The 26,337-nt window shown below is 41.8% G+C and overlaps 1 protein-coding gene across 4 annotated transcripts in view; it reads right to left on the reverse strand.

The window, feature by feature from the left end:
• Window positions 1–25,458, reverse strand: part of NRG3 (neuregulin 3) — a 1,079,958-nt gene extending 1,054,500 nt beyond the window's left edge. For all 4 annotated transcript variants that reach the window (XM_077124730.1, XM_077124729.1, XM_077124728.1 and 1 more), the window contains exon 1: window positions 24,597–25,458. In XM_077124730.1, coding sequence (XP_076980845.1) covers window positions 24,597–25,458 — 862 coding nt within the window. The remainder of the gene's footprint in view (window positions 1–24,596) is intronic.
• Window positions 25,459–26,337: the final 879 nt, after the last annotated feature.

Genomic DNA, 26,337 nt, shown 5'->3' on the forward strand with positions numbered 1-26,337 from the left:
TTTAGGATAAGATGAGAGCACAGGAAAACAGAATATTTGGCTGCATATGATATGAAAGAACAGGGTCTGTTTATTTCTGCCTAAATGAAAATATATATTTCAATGGAAGGGATGATGATGACGATGGCAGTGGTGATCAAAGCAATAATAACCATTACTCAGTGAACCTTTTTATATACTTGGCGCTGTCCTGGATGCTTTGTAATGCCCAATTATGGGTGAATCACATGCCTACAACAGCATTATGATGTAGGTACAGTATTATCCCCTTTTTAATAAAGTACTTAAGACCCAGAGAATACTTAGAAAAACATGCTTGCCCCGAAACAAGTTAATCTGATCAAGGCTTTAAAATGAAAATTAACCAAACAAAATTATAAAATGTAAGGCTATGGAGACATTTAAAGTATACTTGTGAATGCAGAGGACTGCTTTCTCCAATAAAGGAAATACGGCCCAAGAGAAATGGAAAACTTTCAAGAAGGCAAATCCCAATTTCACAATCACAAACAATCCCACTGCAGGACAAAATAGAATGAGTTCAAAGGACCAATCTAGCCATAGAACGAGGGGTGAATTTTAAAGGACATGAAGAAATCATGAAAATTGGGCACAGGCAACTGGTGATCATCAGCAATGGCCTGTAATACAAGTGTCGGAAGAGTACATTAACGTCCAGAAGAGCTGAAATTTGTGATGACAGTATAAGAGCAACCAAAGGGGTCCCTTATGTTTTATTGAATCTAAGGAGAATGTTTTCTGTCTACTGCTTGTGGACATGTGAATTACATTAACAGATGCAAAATAAAATTTTGTTCCTCAACACAGCTCTGACACTCTGATTCCGTGGTCTGTGGGAAAGGCAGAGGAAAATCTGATAAAAGAGAACATGGAACCTCAACATGGTAACCCAAGTCTGTGGCCCAAGAAATAATGCGTCTATGTATCAGAGGGTTTGCAGATTAGAGCACTTTCCAAAAACCTAGGGGAATCTTGGAGAGTGGGAAAGGTGCCAAAAGAACTTTAAAGATATGTAAATATAGTGGTGATTTTCAACAAGGAAAAGACGATAGAATTCATGACTTGGGGAGGGGAGGAGGGGCAGGAATTAATTTCTTATTGAGACTGCTTAAAAAAAAAAAAAGAATCAGCCTTTTAAGGGGTCACTTAAGACCCCTATGGGCTCATGGAGAATGAATCAGGCCAAATGAATGCACTTGCCCTTTTTTGATAAAGTTAGATAATGATCAATACTGATGCTAAAGTCATGAATGACAAGAACCTAATATACTGCACAAAAGAATCACAAGGATCGCTGGTCTGGAGGCCTGGTATCTTGTCCTGGGCTTCATAATTAAGAGAAGCTTTGATGGTAACTGAAAATAATAGCCAGTTTTTTAAGCACTGTCTATTACCAGGCACCGTGCTAAGCACTTAATACACCATGTTTCATTCTCACAACTCTCTGAGGCAGGTGCTATGATATCCTGAGTTCACAGATGAAGATTCCTGGGCTGGGAAAAGCTGAAGGTTGAAGACCACACAGGTAGTTGCAAGTGACAAAGCGCAAGAGTTGGGGAGAAACTCCTGAACTCCCAAAGATAGCAACCAGGATGTGATGGGTGTATGAAGCTCTGTTATAAGAAGAGAAATTGGTTAAAGCATTGATTATCTCATAGATGAAAAGCTCCTGTGAAAATAAGTCTACAGACTTCACGTATGTGAAAGCCTGCCACATAGGATACAGACTTAGACTCCTTCTCATAGCCCTAGAAAGGAGAACCAGAAACTAGATGGAGGGTGGAATTTGATTAAGAATGAGGCACACTGCCAATGATTAGCATCAGCTGGAAATGGAAAGAAAGTCTGAGGAGCCCTTGAGCACTGCCACCTAGGAACGGAAGCAGAACTGGGCAGTCACTTCTGGGGAACGGTCAAGTCATTCCAGCAAGAGATGACAATTGGACTGAGTGTCCATTAGATTTCCTTCAAACCCTGAGATTCTGTGGGGATGTGAATTTATGACAATAATTACTAAAATGCATTTAAAGTTTGGAAGGTAGAATAATTCAGGTTTTGCATCGTGGTCATAAGATGCTCTTTCTTGATAAGTATTTCCTAAGAAGCACTGATAACTGGTGCAAATATTTGAGTGCAGGCTCACTGCTCTGCTGGAATCAATGAATAATTCTGTGCCCATCTTTTGATTTTTACATGGAAAACAGCAAAACAGTTGGATGTGTTTATTTTCTTTCACTCTGCACCATCGCCCTGAAGCAACAGTGATGTATATTGTTGCTTGGGCAAGGCTTTTCAGAGACAGTTAATGAGGTGCCAGGCCCGGGAGCTGAAAGTCTCCAGATGGGTTCGCTCAAGTGGTTGAAACCCTGCAATGCTGACCATATGATATACCAGATCTCAGCATACTTTTATTTTTCACCCAACATTAAGCACTATTAGCCAAACAGAACGACCAGAGACAGTGATCTGACTGGACTGGATGCCTCCATGCAACATTTATCTCTCTTCTGGAAGTCGGCTGTGCTATGGTTACACCAGTTTATTTAATTTGGTTTTCCTTTATCATGTTAACCCACTGCTTAGACTTTCATGGGTTAGAAAAAACCTCATACATGACTTGTGCCTAGTCTTTTATGAGAAACACATCTGTTCCCAACATATCTGGAGATGATTCTGAGAGAACAATTACATGTTGCACACCTGGCAGGTAAGGTAGGAACTGGGATGGAGCCACAACTGCCAGGAGGGGAGGGACTCAGAGTGTGCAAAAAAAGGGGGGGGAGGGACAAATATATAGCCATTTCCTTATCCACCATATTGCATGTAGAACACTCGAGATATTTTACAGTCTAAAAGTGAACAGTTCAGGGGAACAAAGAACAACAGATTTTTAAATCCCAGCACAGGTTACAAAACAAGGCCCCTTGTCTCAGCAGCAGGGGGACAGTGAACTAGCTATTTGACTACTCTACACACTCTTGGTTCCTTCCAATGAAAGGCAAATAATAACAGTACCTACCTGATAAGATTACAGTGAGAATTAAATGAGATATTGTCTAGAAACCAAGACAAGTGTTTAGGAAATGCTCAGTACAGTGCAGCTATTGTTGACATAAAGAGTATTTTCATTTGTTTCATTTAGGAGGCAAGAAGATAAAATTCACTCCAGTGCCAAGACTCTAAAGCTACAGAGGTTATTTTCCAATCACTTGATCTGCAAATGCCCCAGGGACCCTGGCTCTGCTAGGTAGGCTCCTCTTAGCAAGAGGCAGATCTAGAACTTCTTTCTTCTCTCAATTCATATCCTTTACCTCAAAAAGTCTGTCTCCTCCTTGTCTTTATTTAGAGAGGTAATCCTGATTTTGGGGATTCAGCTTGAGAATTATACCTGTGATGTGCTTCTGCAAGGAAAAAAGGAACTCCAAGGTGCTGCTGTTAAATGAATCACAAAGGACTCATGAGAAAACTTACAAAATACTCAGAATATTTTCACAAATTTCACAAAATTTCGAGAAAAAAAATTGTACCCAGTATCCACAGTTACACTGTTTAACTTCTGGGAAGTAGGTTAACCTACCTGTAAAATGGATATTTCTATCTATACATCTATACATACCTTGTTAGAATATATACCTAACAACAGGAGGAGTGAGAGGAGTGAAAACATAAGTGCAATGCACGGCCTGCAGCATGCCATTAAATATCTATCATTTGTGCACTTTCTATAAAAATTAAATAGGCTCGCCTTCCCCCCACCTCCTGCAATCTCTCCTCATAATTTCAGAATTAATTTGAATTTGTCAGAGATTTAGCTTAATTTTAAGACCCAATAAATTAAATGTTTACTATCGAGGGTGAAGATTTAAAGATAGATAAACTATGAATTTTACTAACACAAACCAAGTACTACTTATAAGAATTTGCACATTTCTACCACATTCTTGTGGAAACTGGTCTCACGGGATTACCTTAAGTTTCACAAGATGGTCTAACAGTGCAGACCCTCCCTAGCCCCCAACCCTCCACTCCCCACCCTTTTCTCTCCCTTAGGGTTTCTTCAGTGGTGCCATATGGGAGGCTCCGGGGAACTAACTTTAAATATCAGTCCACATCTCTTTTACTTTTTAATCTGAATGTTAAATTTCATTCGTATGTAACTTTTGTTCATCATATCATGCCTGATACCTTGTAACTTCTGTTCATCATATCAAGTCTGATACCTTGCAACTTCTGTTCGTCATATCATGCCTGATACCTTGTAACTTCTGTTTATCATATCATATTAAGACCCAATAAATTAAAAGTTCATCATATCACGCCTGATACCTTGTAACTTCTGTTCATCATATCATGCCTGATACCTATGCCTCTTGCACATCCATCATACTTGAGAGCCACTGACCAGTTTTCTGACCCTCACACTTCTGTGTCCCAGGTTTTTCCATGTCCACCTTCATCTCATCAGTTGTGACTGCATTCACCTACCATGTATAAATAAAGCATGTATAATTTTGAGAAAAAAAATACTCCAGCAAAGCTTCTTCCAAAAATTTTCACTTATAATTACTACTATTTCTAACTGAAAATACACCAATTCAGTTATATTTCTGGAAAAATAATAGTACATGCCGTGAGTATTTTCATATTTACAAAACACTTTCTCAAATGAGCCCAGGAACCTAGCTATTGTTTGTAACGTTGCTTCCCGAGGGCAGCAAAATGTGCTCGGAATTACACATGTAAATCCTACAAAGCAAATTTTAGGGTAGTCTATTCTTAACTCTGGATTTCTCTATTATCAATATGTACGCATCATCTTAAACCTTGTACATAAATCCAGTTACATGAAATTTTCAGTGACTGATGTGGTCAGTGTCTATTTAAAATACACTCCCAGTTCCTCGCGTGGCTCACCTTACCCTCCCTCTCCCACTTCATTCCCTACGCCTCTTTTGCATGTTCATCATACTTCAGGCCCCATGACCAGTTTTCCTACCCTCAAGGCCCTTGGATTTTCCTTTTTCTCATTCTTACATGCGTCTATCTGAGGCATTCCCATGCCTACCTCCAGCTCATCATTTGTGACTCCAACTACCATGACCTCCCCTAAGGCTTCCCTGTGTACTACATCTACTCAGACTTCTTACCCCCTAACCCTCTACAGCAGTTTCCCTGGGTGAAATTATCCTGATTTTGTTTCTTTTGGTTCCCATCAGGCTTCCCCCACTAGAATGTGAGCTCCAGTGGAGAAATGCTTGTGACAGTCTTCTCCGTGTCTGCACACCCAGCAAAGAGCAGGTGCCATCACTTGTAGGACAAATGAACTTGAGAAGAGCTGATAGAGGTAAGAGTTAGGCATGCCTGCTCATGCCACCACCTTTCCTGAACCGCTTCGTTCCCACTTAAGCCATGACAAGTCTTCGCTACTACATAACGCGTCGGTATAATAGAAGGAAAAGAAGTCCTAAGCTCTCATCCCCTGGAAATTAAATTTACTACTCTGCTTGGATTGTTTAAAGACTTTATATTGAAAAGAGGGAAATGAGGAGAGAGGGATCATGTTTGCTTTCTCCAGAAATATAAATCACCTTCATCTCAACCTATGAAATCTTGCTTGAGAGTCTGCAGAGCCTATTAAGGTACACTCAGGAAGAAATGCTTTGGAAAAGTATTCTTTACTCAGTACTGAGAATCAGTTCTTAAGAACAATTAACCTGAAGAGAAATGGCAGGAGATAGGAAGGTGTGGAAACAAGAAAGAGATCTTGACTCTTCAGAGACAAATTTCCTCTTCTTATATTTGGTATATCAGAAATTGAGGCATCAGGGTTCAAGAGAGAACCCACTTTCAAACTGAGCATCCCACACTTTTGAGGCTATTATACCGGAAAGGACATACTGGACAAGTTTTCCTTTCTGAAGGTCTGAGAAATTCAGGCTGACACCTGGAAATTGATATTTTTCTAGTCAGCACCATTGTGGGATTTAACTTTTCACAGCATCATTCTCTCCCTCTCTAGTGTTTTCCAGCTTGATTTTTTTTCCAGACATTATTTCTGAAACGGCACTGAACATTTAAGATTAAATTTAGCTCCCAAAAAGAAAACAGTGGCTCATGATATAAATAATGGTCAGCCTCTCAGAATGATTTCAATTAACACCAGTGTTCACATTTTATTCCAAACATCCCTCGGCTTCCGATATATAAGTTGTTAATCTGTTTAGACCTTGTATAAAATGGTTTTATATCTACAGTCTTCACAGCAACCCTAGATGCTGAGAAACAGCCGGTGTCTCAGCTCCTACAAGTAAGGAAGTTATGGCTCACAGAGGCTAATTTGACCAAGCACAAGTATACATGTGCATACAATTAAATCACATCATGAACAGTGTAGCTAAAATCAAAAGAAAAAATAACTAGTGTATGCATTCCAATTCTCATGGCTGATTTTCATCTTCAACAGTAAAAGCATCAGATAGTAGAAAAGAAAACAAAAATTAACATCCATATTAAACGGACTCAGACAAAAAGTCCACCAAATTGAATTGGTGGGGGGCCACAGGGGCAGCTGAGGTTAAGACTTGTGGTTATTTGGACCAATAATCTAAATATGCAATTTAGGGGGTATGGTTAAAGTATAGACTAATATTAATATCGAATTTTCAAGTTTATTTTTTAATGACACTAAGACAATATCCCTCAAACTCAAAACGGTAATGTTTAAAGGACCAATCTTTCAAGGACCAACAAAGCCTTAATGGAGTCAGGCTTTTGAATCCAAATCAAATTAATCGGTTTCCTGGTCTGAATGTTAGTGATATGCCAGAGAGGAGGCATCTCTGTCTGACAAGCCCATGCAGATAATTGAAGCTCTGAGTTGCACTGGATTTCCCTGCTTGTGCTGGAGAAGCCTGTGAGCCAAAGGGGAGCTGATGCCAAAAAGCAGAGAGTTTCAGGATGCTGGCATGACCCTGTTCTTTCTCAGGTGCTTCTATTTTTATAATGTGATATTTGAAAAATCAGTGTCACTTAGTGAGCCCATGCTCACCCATCCCTCCTCTGGCCTGGAGCTCACTGTGTTTCCATGGCACTTATTAGCAGGGACAGCAGAAGACCTGGAGTTGCTGGAGGCAGTGGCTATAGCACAGCCCAAGTGCAGAGCAGCTTAAGCTGCTCTCCCCTGGAAGCTGAGTTTAGTCTCCAGCTCAACTGCCACCCCATCAAGAACTGTGGGGATTCAACCATTCAGAGGACGAGACACTGAGGATGTCACAGAAAAGACAGGAGGCTACCCTCAGGCACTGGCTACATGCACAGACACAGCTGCAACTTTTAAGCCTTCTAGGCTTTTAAAAACCAAATTATTGCTATTTTTGAGCTGAGCGCATGTGTCTGTGTTCAGGCTTGTGTTCTCTATCAGAATCTCACGAGCTATGGAAGTACAGCATTGTGGTTTTACAAATGGTAAAAGAACAAGAAACCTGAACACAAAGATCAATTTAGTCAAGAATAAACACAGCTTATTTCTTATCAGCTGATTCCTGGCAACCCATTCTCTAATGGTAACACAATCTCCTGGCTGAAGGGCACAAACAGCTGAGCTACAAAATGACCCTGGGCAGCTCTGGAAATTCTCCGCCTCATCTCTGGGGGTGGTGATGCCCCAGAAGATCCAGAGGGCATCAGGTCGACCAGTTCCTGCACAAAAGAAGGGCCCAGGAATCTCCCGAAAACTTCTACCTTCCATTTTAATAACAAACAACATTTACTCTCATTGGTAATTAAGAAACTGCAAGAGAGAATGCTGACAAGATACTGTTGTAGAACTATCCAGTTGACAGAGGCTTTTATTGCTTGTTTGCTCTGCAGCATTTTGTTATCAGGGTGTCCCCCTAGGGCTGTAGTGGACAAAAATGGGCACCTGACACTCTAGGGCAACAGTGTGCATTGGACAGTCTCTCTGGATGACAATTCAGTAATTCAGAGCAAAGTATGTAAAAATTTTGCATACATCTTGACCAACAAAGTTCTACTCCACACTGTGGATGTCCAGGAGAGAATTTTAGATAACAGTGATCCAAATGGAAGAAAGCAAATTCCCAACAGGTGGAAAACTCGTATTGTAGTATGCCAATACACTTCAGCATGGACCTATTAAATTTTAGAATTATATATTTTGATACGACATTAACAAAGTGTAAAAACTAGTCAAAAGAGAGAATATGATTCCATTTTTGTAAATAAGGTATATATTGATAGAGTGAAAAATAGGGCTAATCATCGAGATAAAAGCAATTATCTCTTGGTGGCACTACTACAATTGACTTTTACTTTCCTCTTAATGCTTATATTTTCTAGTTTCTCATCATGAATATGCACTACTTAATAAGAATAAAGGTAATCAGAAAAAAAATGAACTTTAAACACCTCAAGTTTGAATTAAACATCACTCTATTTGGCTCAGAAGTATATTCTAACTTGATGGATGGAACCACATTCTTATACCAAAATTTCCATGTCGACCAACACACTGGAAAATAATGCCTTACTTCAAGACATGTTTATAATATTGCCCTAGAAATGCCATTTCTTAGTTCTATTCTTGTAGATTTGTAAAATTCAGCAACTAGAAATTCTGCTTAGTTAAATGGGAGAGATATTATGATTATATCTAGGACTGGATACATTTATTTATACTTCAAATGAAATACCTTCAAGCCAATAAGTCTTCCAGGGCTTCTCATGGCCCTAATTTTGGAATCCATCTAGTTTCTTATCCATGTCTGCCCCCCAACTCTCTCTCTCTCTCTCTCCTGTATATACATATATATATACACACACACACACACACACACACACTGCGCAATAAAGCAATAAGAAACCTACAGCTGGCTACCAATCTCTACATCTGTCAAAGGAAAAGTTTCTTTCTAAGTTGTGTATTAGTTAGGGTTCTCCAGAGAAACACAATCAACAGGGAGGGAACACTTGCAAATATAAAATTTATAAAAGTGTCTCACGTGACAGTGGGAACGCAGAGTCCAAAATCCACAGGGAAGGCTGTGAAGCCAACGACTCAGTTGGAGGGTCTGGATGAACTCCACAGGAGAGGCTCGCCGAAACAGGAAGAACCTGTCTCTTCTGAATCCTCCTTATAAGGCTTTCAGTGATTAGATTAAGTATCACTCATTGCATGCCCCTTTGGCTGATTACAAATGGAATCAGCTGTGGATGCAGCTGACATGATCATGATTTAATTCTATGAAATGTCCTCATCGCAACAGACAAGCCAGCACTTACTTACCCAACCACCACTTGGCCAAGTTGACACATGAACCTGACCGTAACAAGTTGTAAACAAAGTTCACCTGACTTTAGGAATGTAATCAAGCCTTAACTATGTAGCGCATTAAAACATGGGTATTACTAAATGCTGAACTGCAAAACACTCACCAAAATGTACTACCAAAATAAAAAGTCTGTGTGTGTATTTGGAAGGGTGAGGGTAGAACAGAATCAGTGGAATTAAAAAAATTCCACCAAAATCTCAAATTTAGTACCTTGGTCTCATAGGATCTTTGTCACAGATGGACTCAGGGAACATCTTGTGCAAAAGCTTCATTTACAGAAGAAGAATATGAGATTTCAGAGATGGGGCGGATGGTTTGCATCAAGGTCTCAAACCACTAAGTATCAAAGCTGGGTCCATAGTCCCCAAACTGTGTCGGAAGGCCTTCCCTCTGTGCCTTAAGTTCTTTCTCCCCTTTCAAAGCCACTCTTCCATTCCATTCTTACTTCCAATTTTCCATGGAAGAAGAGAAGAACACAAATATAGCAAATAGCAAGACTATGCAAATGGAACAATGAACTTTCCAAAGAGAAGACTCTCCAGCCTCTTCTGGTCTCCATGGAAATCACCTCCAACAATTGCTGGTCTTACTCCCTTGCCTTCGCCAGGGTCTTTGTTCATGGTTTACAAAATGGCAGAGCAGCAAAGAAAAAGTGGTAGACTGAGCATATGGAAATGAGGCAAAAAGCCTGGACAAACTACAAACCTAGGCATTTATGCTCAAATAACCAAAAGTGGGCTCAATTGCTAAACGGCATCCCAGCCACCCACATCAAATCTTACAAATGGCACACCTGATGAGGAAACAACCTTACAGTACCTTCATCAGACAAGCTTCTGCAAACAGGTCTCTTTCTTTGCATCTCTCTCTCTCTCTCCCATGGCACATGGTGATAATCCTTCTTCATCAAAAGCAAAAATATTCTCAAACATTCTAAGAACCAGCCTTCCTGGTACAAAAGCAACTCTATTTGGGGGAAGGTCAAGAGGCTCACCTGATTGCACGTAACTGATAATTGAAGATTAAAGTGGACTTTGGAGCACAGCAGTGAAAAGAAATTGATGGAGCCGCTAGCTAGGGTCTTTCCAGATGAAGCAAGCGTAATTTATTTTTATGCAATTCACTTCATACCTTGTTGCTGATATCTGGAGGACAGGAAGCAGTTCTGGCAGGCAGAATAGATTGATTCCATTTAGGAAAGTAAGAATGGCTGAGGAAATCTGAGAAAATTCAGCGGCAAATTTCAGCAAAGTGTTTGAGTCTGAAAGTATCACTGGCCAAAGATCATATTTCTCCAACGTCTCCTAACATAGAGACTCTCCTGTCAATACGAAGGGCTCCCTGACCTGAAATTAAATTCAATTTTCACAATGAGTGTGCAGCGCATAAAGACATTCTGTATCTGGCAATTAAAGTTTTCAAACCCTAGCACTTAGATATGCAGCTATTTTATGGTAACCAAGATGAGAACAACATATACGCCATGAACAACACTGAGCATTTGGACGAATATATTGGGGTGCAACAGTTGCACATCAGGTATCAGTCTGTAATATACTTATTTTTGTATAAGTGAATAAGGGGGAAAAATGCAAACATCATCGCAAGAGTTGATTTTGAAAAAGAATGTCAGATATCTAAAGAGCTGTGTTCAGATAAAATTGTTCTCATACTAGCTCTTTAACCTGTTTTCAATATCAGTGCTCAAGTTGTAGTTATCTCCATTACAACGTTCTTACCATTGGAAACACCCTTAAAAAAAGTAATAATTTAGGGCTTCAACTTTTAAACAATACTGCAAGTTTCTCCTTTCCCCCACTCCAAATAAGTAAACTACCCTTGCCCCTAGCCATCCCAACTGACTGAAGGACAGAAATCCCTCCTTGCCATTCCAGAAGTGAATTATTCAGACGCCAAGAGCAGAGTTCAGATGCAGACCGCCTCCCAGACCAGGCGGGAGGATCAGGCATAGCAAGCAGCATGTTCTACTTGACCTTTTTTCTTTAGGGTTAACATTTTTGTGTTATCTAGTCATTTACAAGTAATAGAGTTGCTTAGGCTTTTACAAGGCTCAGCCATTTGCAGTACATTGCAGGAAGCAGCATTTCATTATTTATCATAAATTACTCGGAGCTGCTCACGATGAAAGATGAGCCTCCAAGTGGTTCCAGGAGGTCATTTAGAAGCTTACAAAGCCTAGTAATGCAGGGGAGATACAGATTTGATACTGACTTTGTCACATCCCTGATCTACTACTTTGCTACCTTCCTTCCAAAAATCTCTCCTGACCAAGTACACAAAGGCCCAAACAAATAACTTAAAAAAAAATTACCTTGATCAAAGTCAATAAAAATAGATAAACTAAAAGTATTCCAAGCAATTAACACTCGTATATGTCAGTTGCTTATTATAAATGTTGACATTGGTGAAAATGATCTGAGCAGTGAAAAATAGAAGGAGAGATGCCAGTGGCTAATAATACTAATCTAACAATTGTGTGTGCACAGTGAGACAACCCCTCTAACTAGTCACAACTAGCACCCAAGGTTGCTGGCGAGATTGATGAATCTGCTCCAGATCGGAAGGTTTCTCTTTATGGCAATAGAAAGACAGCCTAGGACAAGGAAACAGAGTGGGTGACACATCAATCTTAGCTCTCAGGATGTAAATGAGCAGATGTGGTCTTGCCTTCTGCTGAGAAGCAATGGTTTCCCTCTGTGGTTCCTCACCACGTGAGAGGTCCCAACTGGGCACCAACAGTGGTGTCGCCTTTCCAATGCTATGTAATGTCTGCAACTTCCCAAAGGGTGCTGAGCAGCTTCTGGAAAGGGGACCACTGAAGAAAGTGGGGGGTGGCAGGGTAGGGAGTTGGCAATCTGTTCAAAAAGAGGTTTGGCCTCTGAAAAAAAAAAAAGCGAAGGCAGTCACAGGTTAATTTAGGAGAAGCAGTCAAATCAAGAGTTGCTTCTTGTTATTATCCTCTTTCTATCCCTACTTGCAAATTTTCAGATATTCGAAAGCTGCTATTTTGGGTTAAATGTAGAGCTGTGTTGATGTGACTATAGAAAAACTAAGCATCCTTTAAAATGCCAATTCTACTGCTTCTTGCAGCACTCTGAAAAGGCAATGGAATGGAGCCAATACATAAATATATCCATCCCAAGTCAGAAACTATAGCCTGAAATGGTTGGAGACAAGCTGGCCTTTGAGAGCCTTTAGAATTTGCTGCTCTTTCTTCCCTCCATGTCATCCTGGAGACTTGTACCTTCTGCAAATACCACAGATCATGGTACTTTCTTGAACCAACCCTGACAGTAGCTTCCTATAGCAGCCCAGCTCTGCCCTCCCGAACCCTCTCTCCTTAATCAGACCCTGCCCTAAGAATAAAGAGAGCTTGCATTGATTCCCAAGTTAGGTCCCCTTGCACACCAAGTCAGACCCCATACTGGTTCCCACACAGGTGGGCTCCTGTCAACCCCTACCTGTGTTAATGACCTTTGACACACATGGATTGGCTTCTCTGCTTCTCCATCTAAATAAATTGTCTCTTGAAACTGCCTACATCTGCCTTGATCACAACCCCCTGAAATGACCTGAAATTACTTTCAGTCAGAATCAAACTTCAGCATATCAATATTCTCTGGTGCATTATATTCCGGTCAACCCAGCAAAACCATAAATGCCGGTGATGTTTGATCTTTCTTCTGTGCTGTGTACTACGGTTCTTGCAAAACTGTGAAAAGACCATTTTCAGGATACAAGCGTGGTTTTATCCAGTAAGATGTACGAAAAGCATGGTACCTTTATGCTGTATCAGGAGCACTCCCGGTACGAGTGAAAGAAAGTTTTATGAATAGAAGCACAAAGTGTCCACTCAGAAACTCCTCAATCAAAAAGGCATGAAAAAGAGAAATTTAAAAAAAAATAACAACAACAACAGCAAAAAGGCATGTGGGTATCTGCATGGAGTCTCTCTAAGCCAGCATCCTGAGAATAAAAGAAATGACCTGCTGGCATCTGTTAGACTGTGTTGCACAAGCATCAAACACCTTGAGCTACGACCCAGTGTCTCTAAACGAAAAACTCCATAAACTCAGGGTACCACCCTAGTAGCACGAAATGATGAAAGCCAAAGGAAAGCTTTGAAAGAATGATTTGACTTTGTTTAAATGTGCATTGATGAAAAAATACTTATAAAAAGTGCACAAATCACAAGTGTACAGCTCAATGAATTTTAAGAAATGGAATTCACCCATGTAACCAGCACCCAGACAAGACGTAGAATATTATCACTTCCTAAAGCTTCCTCCTTGGGTCCCCTTCCATTTACTACCCACCTCCTACCCATAGGAGTCATTCTCTTGACTTCTAACTGTTGAACTTCATTTAATAGAACCATATTTTTGTTCTGGTTCCTCTCACTCACCATTGTATTTGTGAGCAACTCTGAAAGACTCTGAGCAAGCTTCATCCTCAAACTGAAGAGGCATGTGTCCTACTCATCACCACTTTCCACTGGCCTGTGGAATTGACTTATCCAGAGTCCAACCACCTAACTTTATTATGGGAATAAATTATCTTTCTGTGTGAGAGTGACAACATCAAGTAAATACCTGAATTAGCTACCCACCCATTTTTATGTAACCTTAGCTCTCCTTTCTAAGCACTACAAATTAGCCTTTGCTTTCTTCTTTCATCTGATGCTTAAAAGAGACCAGGTAATTGATTACAATACATACAACTGATTGATTCCCATTGGCTACAGTGTGTCCACAGCAATACTCCCACAGATTGTCCAACATCTGCAGATTGGAAGAGCCCTTAAATAACTCATTAAACTTCTATCTTCCTTCCTTATAAGGTCAAGGCTAAGAATCAAAGGCCCAAGGTAGGACACTCTGTCTTCAATAAGGTATTATTTTCCATGAGCAAATGGAAATGTGTTTGAATATCTGCATCTGCATTTCCCAGTAGGAACCCCAACTCAGTCAATACTTTCATGCTGATGCCAGCATTTAATACACAAACTCTCAAACATTAAAAAAACAAACAAACAAAAAGCATAGTCACAGAATCGAGACCAATAATTTAACTGAGTCATGAAACTTATTCTTTACTTTTTCAAAATTTTAAGAACTGTTTATTAGAGGGATAATTCATGGCCATTAATTAAAACTTTAAAAATACAGAAAATTACAACTGATCAAATAGCATCCCTGTTCTACAATGCAGAAATAAACACCATTAACAATTTGGTATATTTCCTTCAATATTCAATATAATTCCTATATATTATATCTATTTATTAATCTATATAGATTAATGTAATTAGTATCTCATATAATTTTATGACCCATATTTTATGTTTTAAAATAAACATTTCCCAATATCTTTAAAACACAATTTAACGGCTTTGTAATATTTATCACATGGATAAACTAAAAAGTATTTATTTTACCTTTTAGCCTAAAACATACAAATGCACACTTACCAAATATATATCTATAGACTTCAATACTTTTCTCTCAGTAACTATCTATTTCTTTATGAAAAACCACACCTATAATACATACTCTGGCTTTTCCATTTCAGTATATTTACTGTGGAGTGAGAATTGAAAGCCAAATGTGAAATAACCCAAGTGCAGATTTCTTATAGATAAATATTCTCCTTTAAAGTTTACAGTCTCTGGCTCACAACTTTTTTAACATTTATTTTTTTCAATGATTTATCTCTATGGAGTACATCCAAAGCAATCAACTTAGTTTTAATAGAAACTACAATGAATTAATTGGTTTACATAATATTTAAATACGTTACCTAATTACAGTAACAAGAGCAATTGGCATGAAAAGGCCTGGAAGTAAAGATAACTAATACTAGGTAAACACACCTCACTTGGTGAAGGCAGAAGTCCTGGAAGCTGTGACCTTCAGCACAGAATGGACATTTGTCAGTTTTCTCATACAGAAATAGAGAGTTTCATACTGGAAAGTCAGTTAAATAGAAATCACTCAAGACAATGTTTAATATAAATATCTCTATGCTGCATTTTCAATTTTTTTCTTCCTAGAGAGTCTAGATTTTGTCATCATGCCAACAAAACTTTTGTTTAACGTTAGATTTGGGCAAGCAATCCTCCTGCCTTTGTTCTTTGGAGTACAGCTGTCGTCGTTAGACTAAGGGATTCATTTGTAGTCCTGAGGGATTTTTGACAATATAAGCTTCCAGACTTGACAGGCTTCCCACCCTAACTTCAGCATGGCTATTCAGAGGCTATACACTGATCTTTCTATTTGACCTATTTCCATTTTCTTTTTATGAGTCTGCAAAAGGAACAATCCCAATTATCTTCTCACTTTAACTAACAGAAACATCGATGTAGGCAATGCTGAATCCAGTTTGGTATCCTCTTCTCACAACTTTCAGATGGTCAGTGGTAACCGACCTGGAGTGTGGCTCCAGGAAGGAATTCAGATGCTCTGTGGGAGAGCTGCATGGGTGCAACTCCTAAAATGTATTTGGTAGGGTCAGTATCTTAGTGTCTGCAGAAAGCTATCACTCCAAATGTTCCCTGACCCACTTTCATTAGTTAGTCTCAGCATCTGATGCATTAACTACTGTAATCAAAAGCAGGTTTGGAATAGACAGGGAAGACCACTTTCCCCGGATCTTAGGAAACAGAGAAAGAAAGTCTGCAACTTTTCTGTCATTGCTGTATTGAATCAATTCACAAGCAGTCAGGAGAGAAAACAGTTAAGAGGATCAAGGAATGGAATTTTAGACGAACACTTTTTTTTGTTAAAGCATCTGAACTTCCCCTTGAAGGAAAAGAAAAGAAAACAGAGAAATTTCTTTGGTTAGAAAGGCTTCCTTTTGCCAGAGCAAGGAACAGTTACAGGTGGCAGCAGATAAGCCATTTATGGAGTTTGAAAAGGCAAATGTCACAGTCTATGCATTAAGTGCTAGAAAGAATCAATATATACAGATATGGTGACACTGTTTCCATGGGTCAAGAAACAAAAACTGGGTTGCAAAAATGTTACCTGTATAATGACATTCTGATCATTCAAATGATGCCACTTATGCATGTCTTAGGCAAATTTATATAACCACTTTAAAGCCAGCTCGAATACCTGTACGATTGAGATAATCATTTCTAGGTTAAAAGCTAAGTATGAGTTTTTGAGCCTTTGAGTTCTTGTTTCAATAAGTATGATAAAGTGTGTAGGGTGCTGACCCTCCTGACACAAAACACTCCAAAATTGGCAGCTCTCATTTTTCTTACCATGAGAATCCTCAAGTCACTCCCAAGACTGAGCTGCCATGAATAATCCTTCCACGTTAAAAAGTAAAACTCAAGGCTCAGTCATCAAGAGAATCTAACCCCACAAAGATGAGGAGGACGTGGTTGCCTGTTTTAGTAAATTTCAGGGGCAGGGTATCTTAGGGGTAGGCTGCTTTGTCCAAGATTTCTATTTCAATGTTTAGCATAAAGATTCTATTCCCATAACCCCCAACCATAATGCATTCATACTACAGTAGTTGCATGAATTCAGATTTATTTTTTTAAAAAAAAGCTCTTACACCCTACATTGCATCCAGGATGCATGCTACCATCTCTAGGAAAAAGCCTCCAAGCTAAAGTCTTACAATTGGAGGATGCTAAACTCCTACTACTAAATTAACTCTGAGTTCAGTTTGCAGTCTGTTTCCAATTAACTTCTTTTTTAGGCCCAGGGATGGCAACCTATGGTTCATGTACAATCACCAACCTGTCCTGAATACTAAATAAAGGCTTACAGCAAAAAAAAAAAAAAAAACAGTATGCCGAAAAATCAATCTAGTATGACACACCCTTGAATAAAGAAGTTTACAAAATGTTAATATCTAAAAGAGCTCTTTGATGGATGCAAGCAATGTATTAATTCTCTGGAATTTAAATCACAACATCTACCTTAACAGGGGAACAGAATGCAAGGCACAAACTATCTAATTTTATTCATGTTCTCTCCTAACTTAGAAGATCCAGAGACAATGAGGCAGTGTGGAAATGCCAAAGGGAGTTTTGGGCATTCTTTCTTTTATGAGAATCTTCAGATTTCCTTTTCTAGACACTGGGAACAAGCTCACTCATTTTCCCAATTTGTTCTCCTTCTCGTCGTAAACATGTGTCCAAAACAGGCTTTAAGAAAACTTGACAAAGATGGAAGATGGTGGGCTACAGTTTGTTCCTAAACTTCCAAGACGAAGTGAGGAAGAGTTCCATGCCATATTTTATTGAGCGTATGGGATATCAGAGAGGAATAGATAGATGAATGATCCAAGGGCATATAAGAACAATAACCCATCTCAGTGAGCTAAGATTCCCTCCAGTCAAGTAGCAAACCGATTCCAATTTATCAACCAAATGCCATGGCCTAATGTGCTATTGGATGAAAATACCCAGTCTGTCCACTTCCTTTTTCTCTTAATATGAGAACAGTAGCACATTTTACCACCTATAAGTTCCTTTGCAGGTGACATATGAGGCAGGTTACTGTCATCACCTCATCATTCCAGAGCACAAAATTAAAGTTCAGTAGATCAAGTTGGTTCTTCAACGTTACTCAGATATCACAGGATTCAAGAGTGCAAGTCTTTGTACAAATCTTTGTCACTGTCCATGGGGTGATGACTGATTTAAATTTTCAATGGTCACAGACTAAAGGAGACACTTCCATAACTTATCTCCCCTCATGCAACTCACTGTCACAATTCTACTTCTCCACTCCCACTGCTGGAACTACTGGCGAGGCCCACAGCTTGGTGAAAGAACAGAGTCACCTTGGCATGTCCAGAGTGGCTTATACAACTCTGCCACTTATGCATGTCTTAGGCAAATTATATAACCACTTTAAAACCAGCTCGAATACCTGTACGATTGAGATAATCATTTCTAGGTTAAAAGCTAAGTATAAGTTTTTGAGCCTTTGAGTCCTTGTTTCAATAAGTATGATAAAGTGTGTAGGGTGCCTTTATCATAACTGCTGCCTCCAGTGGGGTTGTGGACTTACCAACACTAGTAGGAGTAAAAAAAAAATGGGGTATACCAGTTGTTCTTATTGCAATCATGTAACTGAGTTAAATATTAATTAAGCCAATGACAAATAACTAACTATGGAAGTAAAAGAAAATTCTGGTTTATATTAAAACATGGTTGAACACTTTGAAGAGACTCCAGAAAAGAGTTGTTATAAAAGATAGCTTTTTTTTTAAAGAGAGAGAAATACAAAGAAGCAGCTTGAATTTTTTTTTTTAATTATATGAACAAGAAAACCAAAAGATTCCCAGGGTCAGTGTTACCTTACAGACCTATGAAAAATGTGCATGCAGAATCCTTCCCCTGTATCTTTAAATAAAGAAACAGGAAATTATAGGTGCGGCTAAGGCAAGAAAAAAAAAAAAAAACGCTAAACTTAAACCAGTAGACACATACTCAAGAAAAACCCTCTGTTCAGCATTTAGATATAGGAGAATGAATGTTGTAAAGATTTTAAGTTTTGCTTTAATTTCCTGCTTTTTTTGAAATCCGTTTCACAGACTTTTAAAATTAAGCCAATACCAGCATTGCAATGCCCCAAATAGATGTTTAATAAGTATTCATTAAAATGAGCCAAAAAAAATCAAAACCATGACATGTATTATGAAAACAATGTAATTATGTGGACGGATATAATAGTTTATGGTCAATTATACAACTGTGTTGCAGAATCCGATAATAAATGCCACCAATATTAGCATGATGTGTACACCAATTTATGTAGGAAAATAAATGGCCACTGGTTTTCAAAAACAAAAAAGGGCACCAAAACATTTAATAACTCTATTACCTAAAGGGGTAGAAATTTTTTTTCTGAACTTTCTATATTAACTTAAATATTCTAACCTGTCTCACAGAAAGGATCGACTTTTAAAACAACATGGATATATTAGGAATACATAAATTTTCCTTTAACTGCTACTACTTGCATCATATGCTAAAAAGTAAAGGGATTAAAAAAATCAAAGGCCTGATGGGAACCTTCACATGGAGCCACGACTCAATATCTTAAGAGACTGGTTAAGGTAGGAATGCATGAAGTCATCAGTAAAACAATGGTGAAAATGGAAAATCCTAAAATTATTAATAATTAGATAAACAGGAAATATTTAGGTATATTTTCATTCTGATAATACACAGCTTCAAACTGACTCTATTTCTCCTGTCCGCTGTCACTTTTTACATGTTTCTGGAAGGAACACTTTCCTGGGTGTGCATAAGTAAAATAAGTAGGGTCTTAAAATGTGCCAGCAGCATTTGTCAATGTAATACCAGCTCTGTGTCTCAGCTTACACACAGGTCTGAAGATGGAAACAGATTCAAAGGAATAAAAATGAATTTCGGTTCTATTCACAAGCAATTCAAATGCATTTTAGATTCTAATTTGTGGCTCCCTCCTTGCTCTTATATATTTCAGGGCCAATTTTCATATAACATTTTTAATATCCCAAACAGAACACTGAGACATGATTGGCATGGGATATGAGAGATGACGAGGAAAGAATTTCTCCAAAAAATCAGCTTTCTTCTCCTTGAAGGATGTAGAAGAGGAAGATGTGGGAGGGATCTTGCTCCTGGACAAATTACACCTTCCACGATGGCTAGGATGTCAAACTTTGTGCCAGAATTCTTACTTCCGGTCCAACCACGATTTAGAAAACCTGGGCTTTTCAGTAATGGAGAGAAATCGCCACAAACCTGTTTTTTGTCATTGTCATTTTGAGTTTTTTGGGGTTTTTTTTTTGGCTTTTAATTCTTTTCTTCTTTCACATAAGCTCATGGAAAACACTGTGGGTTAAAAAAAGCTACCCAGGAAATAGCCCAAATACAAAGGTGGCCGTGTTCACAAATCAGAACTGCGAAAGGAACTCTCAATTAGCAACAACACCTCCAAATCCTCTCATCTCAGTCATGAGAAACTGAGGAGGAAAAAAAGTGTTTAAGCCACCTTTCTTATTGCATTGAGACCAAACTGAAATGAGCCCTAAGGACAGCCTTGCCAATTCTATGTCCACCTTCCCTCCCCAGTCCCTTTTATGTTAAATCCATAAAGTACAACATAAGTGTATGAACAACAAAATTGTACAATGGAACTGATTAAAGCAGAAAAGTCTCATAATCCGGTATTAAGGCCAAACACACTCAGGTTGCAGCATGTGTGCATAAAAAAAGCACTCAATTGGGTTTCATAAGAAATATTGATTTTGAGCTCTGAATCCTCTCACTTTAGCTAGCAAGGATGATTGGGGTCAGCGCCTTTGATGCTGGCATTCCCTGTGAAGGCTTTGTGTCATGTAGACAGTAGACAATGTATAGGAGTAACTTTAAATAAATTATAAAGCAACTATGAGTGCTTAGGACTGGTGACGTTTAAAAAAGAACAAAAAAATAATGAATTTTGTCAATGGTTCTCTTAAAAATTATAACTGGATATCACCAGGTAAGGTTCTAAATTGAAACTTTCCTTATGTCATGTTTAAACATCAATGATATATTTTACATTTATTTCGTCACTAAATACACTATTCAAGATTTGTGATGTTAATCATCGGAATTAACTAACATACCTCCCAAATGGGACCAAAAGAATAACCCAGTAAATGTGGCTATCTGCCTTCAGTATCTGAATTTAGCCAATGATTCTCTCTGGTCCTTTACCTAATAAATATTGCTTTCAGTAGAGTAAAATAATTTCAGTTCTCTAAAAAAAATCCACATACAATGTCAACATTCTACAAATAAGTTTTGAATCTGAAAGTACAATGCAGTGTGCTATAAAAGGGAAAGGCTGTTTGTATACACTGGTCAAAATCACTGCTGTCTATATTGAACCTCTCTTTGGTTTGAAAAAAAATTGAAAACTAACCTACACTTCCAGATGAAAAAACATTTCAAAGTCATTTTTGGTGAAACAATCTCCTAATAGCAATATATTTAAATGGGGTTTTTTTGTTTTCTTTTGTTTTGTTTTTAAGCATCTGAAAGGAAAGCGAGTGCTGGGCAACTGGGAAACCAAGGGATCCCAGGAGAAGGGAGGAAACTTCTGGTCCAGACCAAAGGTATAGAGGATGGGGGATGTAAAGTGAAGAGTAAGCCTCCAAGCCTCCCCTCTCCCTCTGCTTTCAAGTTCAATCTTTCTTTTGTCTTCACTACTACAGAAAATTAGAGACAACCCACTAACTGGGCTTTTACCTTGGCAAAAAAACAGTTTCTGCTTACAAAAATCCCTTATCCATTAGCAGAGACTTCAATTCTCAAGCAAACAAGCCCCTTTCACTCCAAAGAACTGTGCCGCCTTTACAGTTTCCTTCTGGTCAACCTAAGATGAACACAAAGACATTTATTCTATAAGCCTTTAGATGTTCAATTCAAGAGCAGAGACCCTGGCCACTAAAGAAAGGGCGTGTTAGTCTGGGGGGAAAAGCAGAGCTTCGTTCTTAGCCGTCCTCAGGTGTTACAACACAAGCCCTGACTTTCACTTTAGAAAAAGGAAAAAAATATATATCAACTAAAGTCCAGAGGTAGGAGCTGGAGGAAAAGGGCATTCCTCTCCTGGGAACTTTAGTGACAATCAAAACAAATGAAAAGTATGAATGCCAAATATTCAGGCCACTCTTCAGCTCACAGTAGCAGTGATGATAATCCCTCAAATGAAATTTTTACTTCCTTTTGTTAATCATCCTGCAATCACGGATTAAAAATAAATACATAATCTTTTTTCTTTGAATTACCATGCAAACTACCTATTTAAGCTCCATTTTTATGGAAACTACATAGCCTTCCTTTCATTAAAATCTCCCTTGTTGATATATGCAAAACCAGGTCAATTTCTGCTGGATGTGCATACTTGCATTTTATCCCTGAACCGAACTCCTTGCTAAAGGTTTAAAAAAGAGAAAGAGCTGGACTTCAGATACACATAAAACAAATACTATTTATGTCTATGTGAACATTGACACCATTTACACATTTTTCCCCCTTTTCTTTGGGGCTGAGAGCCCTGCCAATAGTCATGACTTATTAAACAGGCTGCCATTCCCTTCTACAGAATGTAGGGAGGGAGCATGGAGGGATAGAAATAATTACCTTGGGCTTTTCTGTAAAGACCTCCGGAATGGAGTACCCAAATAAATTGAGAAAGAACTTGAAATACCCCCACATGTGTACCCACCCCCCCACATACATCTGGAAGGTTGGAAAGGGCACCCACACTCCATAATTCTTATCAGCTACATCAAAAGAGGAACTAAAAAAATCTCCGGTCTTCAGGAGAGACACGCATATTTTCCAGCCATTGAATGTGCTCACACACAGACTTGCACAGCCTTCCTCTATCCACAAAACTCAAACTAGATTTGGTGAGATGAGCCTGCAAACATCTCCTGAGAAAATATGCTCTCAAAAATGACTGCTTCAGCCAAAGGAAAGAGAAGCAGCAAGTTACTGGCTCGACTGCCATTCTGGCTTGTGGTAAATCCCCTCCTACCTCTCTCCTCTCTTCTTTTCAATTTATCTTCCAGCTTGCTCGCCTCCAAATAAGACTATGGGCATAAAGACTTTCTGTCCTGGACCTTATTCACAATTACACTAATTTTTTTTTAATTAAACTTTCAAGGGCTAAATACTATCCAAGGTAAAACCACAGGTCAGGGGAATGCAATATTGTCTGCACTGAAGAGATAACTACCAGCACTGTTCCTCTTCCCCCAGATGATATGGCTCAAAATATAAATATAGTATAAAGACAGCATAAGCAGACAGTTCTTGCAGAACTGCCTAACACAGAATTTCAACTGGAAGGCTGGGGGTTTGTCCTAAATAACCTTCACAGGTTGCACAAACTGTCCTCATATCCTGATCAATAAGCAGATTAAGAAGGTTCCTTAGATTTCCTTAGAAACACCAGGTTGTGTGTGCGTACGTGTATGTGTGTGTGTGGGGGGGGGGGTTGGGGGGAGAGGTCAATTAGTCATCTAAAACATTTATAAAAATCTGGAGAAAATACATACATCCTATACAAATAAACAGAAAGCTGTCATGCTTGGGGTAAAACTGGTCAGACTCCCAGTCTACTGGTCTGAGGTTTAAAGGTAGGTGCTACATTCAAAGGGGGAGATATTTCAAAAGGGTTGGATGTTTTCACGCCTTCAGTGCAGAGAACTCTGTCCCAACCCACCTATATTTTTCAGGCTCAAAGGGAGAAGAGATGACGTTCACAAACCACCTTTGGGAAATGAACAAAAGCAAATGCTGGGCAGAGCTGAGAAAAAAAAAAGCAAAACAAAACAAAAAACAAAACTCCCCCTTCCTCAGGACCCTGGAGGCTGCAGCTCTGCAGGGCTCCCCTGCATATTCTCCCCTAGTTAACTCAATCTGGGCGGCCACTGAATCAATTTCTACACCTTGGAATGGCCATGGGCAGGCTGGGATAGGGCTAGGGGGTTGATCAGTTTAGCCCTAGTTGGGGATCGCTCGGTTTCCCTTCCTCCCCCGGTGGCGTCTAATTAACCCTTCCCAGTCTCAGACCAGGTCAGGGCTGCTGGAAGCATCTTCAGCCACATTCTACCAATATCTCCATCAAACCATCACACCAGCACCGCACACAGACCCACACGCATACACATGGACATAACTTCCCTTTGTGGTTTATCGTCGGTCAAATTGAGTATGCCTCCCTTTTCCCTCCTTCTTATGGGGAGGGGGAAAGGCTCCGGGCTTTTGGGAAGGGCCGCCTCCCTCCCAATCCCTCTGCAGGAATGGAATCCGGAGCTCGCCAGCAGGTCTGCAGCGAGGAGGAATCGCACTCGCATTAACCCTTTGAAGGAAGTTAGGAAATCTGTTCTCATTTGGGACCCATTGAAGTAGGACCCACGGGGCCTGACAAACCTTCTTCCCTCCCCACCCTCCCCACACAGAGATCCAGAACTGGCAGGCACCTTTGCCCCGCTTTGTGGCCAAATTTAACTAGCTCTCACTCGGTGCCCCGAACCTGGACTGGGGAAGAGGGGATTGCCAGAAGAAACCTCGAACCTGAACTGGGGAAGAGGGGATGCTAGAAGAAAGGCGGCGAGGGGAAAAGACATCAGGACAGCAGAAAGAGAAAGCACTAATAAATCGCAGTTCAGACAACAGTGGCTACTTACGAAATTTGGGGCTGGTGCTAGTCTCTGGTGTGGTAGTGGTGGGAGAGAAGGAGGAAGCAGAGGAGGAAGAGGAGGAGGTGGCAGCATCCTGAAAGGGAGACAGAGTCCAGGAAGGAGTAGAATCGTGAAGGTAGGAGGAGGTAGCATATGCCGCAGTGGGCCAAGAGGGCATTGCCTGGGTACTGGCGGTTCCTGGCACCGGGGGGCGAGAGCCCGGCGTGCTGCTGCTGAAAAAGGGGGCCGTGGTGGACAGGACCGTCGGAGGGGCCGCAGTGTTGCGGGCAGTGGTGGAGCGCGGGCTGGCCCGGATAGGCACCCGGTGCCCAGGGAAGCGGGTGGGCGCCCGCGTTATGGTGGTGAGACGGGTGCTGATCCGGTTGGGCGTCCTGGAGGAGGAGGCGCCGCCGACAGAGGGGGTGGCAGGGGACGTGGTGGAAGTGGTCGCGGTCGTCGTCTCCACGGCCTTGGGGAAGGAGCTGGGCTTGGAGAGGAAGAAGGGGTCCTGGCCCATCCCCTTGGAGCCCACCAGGTCGGTGGGCACGTACTCCTTGACGGAGCCCACCACGATCCATTTGAGGAGCATGAGGCTGAGCCCCAGGCCGATAAAGCCGATGAACAGAGGCACCACGCACAGCCACGTCTGCTGCCGGTTCCACACGATGCAGTCGCTACAGCGTAACTCCCGGGGGGGCTCGGCCGCCCCTTCGCCGCCGCCGCCGCCGCCGCCGCCGCCGTCCGGGCCCCCGCCCGCCGCCGCCGCCGCCGCCGCCGCCGCCGCCGCCGCCGCGGTGCCCTCCTCGGCCGAGGCGGCGGCTGCCGAAGCGGCACCAGGTGGCGAGGCAGCGGCCGCCCCTTCACTCATCCTAGGAGCCGGTCTTCACCTTCGCCCCCCCGAGGGCCGCGCCAGAAGCATGGGGCCGCGCGGGCCGGGCGCGGGCGCGGGCTCCGGCGGCGGCGGCCGGCTCGGGCGCAGGCAGCGGCCGCGGCGGCCGCATGCAAATCGGCTCCCTGCCCCCACGCCCCTCCCCCCGAGAGGCGGGCGGCGGGCGGGGAGGAGAGGAGCGGGGGAGGGGACGCGGGCCGGGGAGGGGGCGGCGAGGAGCGCGCGAGAGGGGCAAGACGGGCCCCCCGGTAGCGCTGGCCGGTCAGGGAGTGGCGGGGCGCGTCTGCAGCCCGCCGAGCGGCCTCCTGCGCGCCGGAGTCCCGCGCCCGCTGCTGCTGCCGCTTCTGCTGCTGTCCGCCGCCGGCGTGCGCTCCAGCCGCGCCGGCATCCTCGGGACGCTTCGCCCGGCCCCGCTCCCCGGGGCGCCCGCCCCGCGCCGCCGCTGGGCCTCGCGCCGCCTTCAGAGGCCCAGCCGACCGGCCGCGGGCTGCCGGACGCCGGCGAGCCGCATTCCGACACAGGGGACCGGCCTGGCCGCCACCACTCGCCCGGCCCCACGCGTCCGGTTCCTCGGCGGCTGCTCCTTTCGCCCGGGCGGCGAGGTGCACCTGTTCTTCAGCCGGCCCGCAGCCAACCCTCGGCCAGCACTCTCTGGGAGAGACCAATCCGAGAGCAGCGCGGAGGGCGAGCGGCCGGGCTCGCCTCGCTCCCGCTCCCGCACCCGCCGCTCGGCGCCGCCGCCGCCACCCGAGTGTCAAACTCCAGCCAGCCGCGCCGCCGCCGCCAGCCGGGGTACGGGGGCGCAACCGGGCGCCGGCGCCCGGGGCGCTCCGACTCGCCGCCGAGGGACTCCGACGA

The sequence above is a fragment of the Tamandua tetradactyla genome, chromosome 13, assembly GCF_023851605.1.
Source record: "Tamandua tetradactyla isolate mTamTet1 chromosome 13, mTamTet1.pri, whole genome shotgun sequence".
Lineage (NCBI taxonomy): Eukaryota > Metazoa > Chordata > Mammalia > Pilosa > Myrmecophagidae > Tamandua > Tamandua tetradactyla.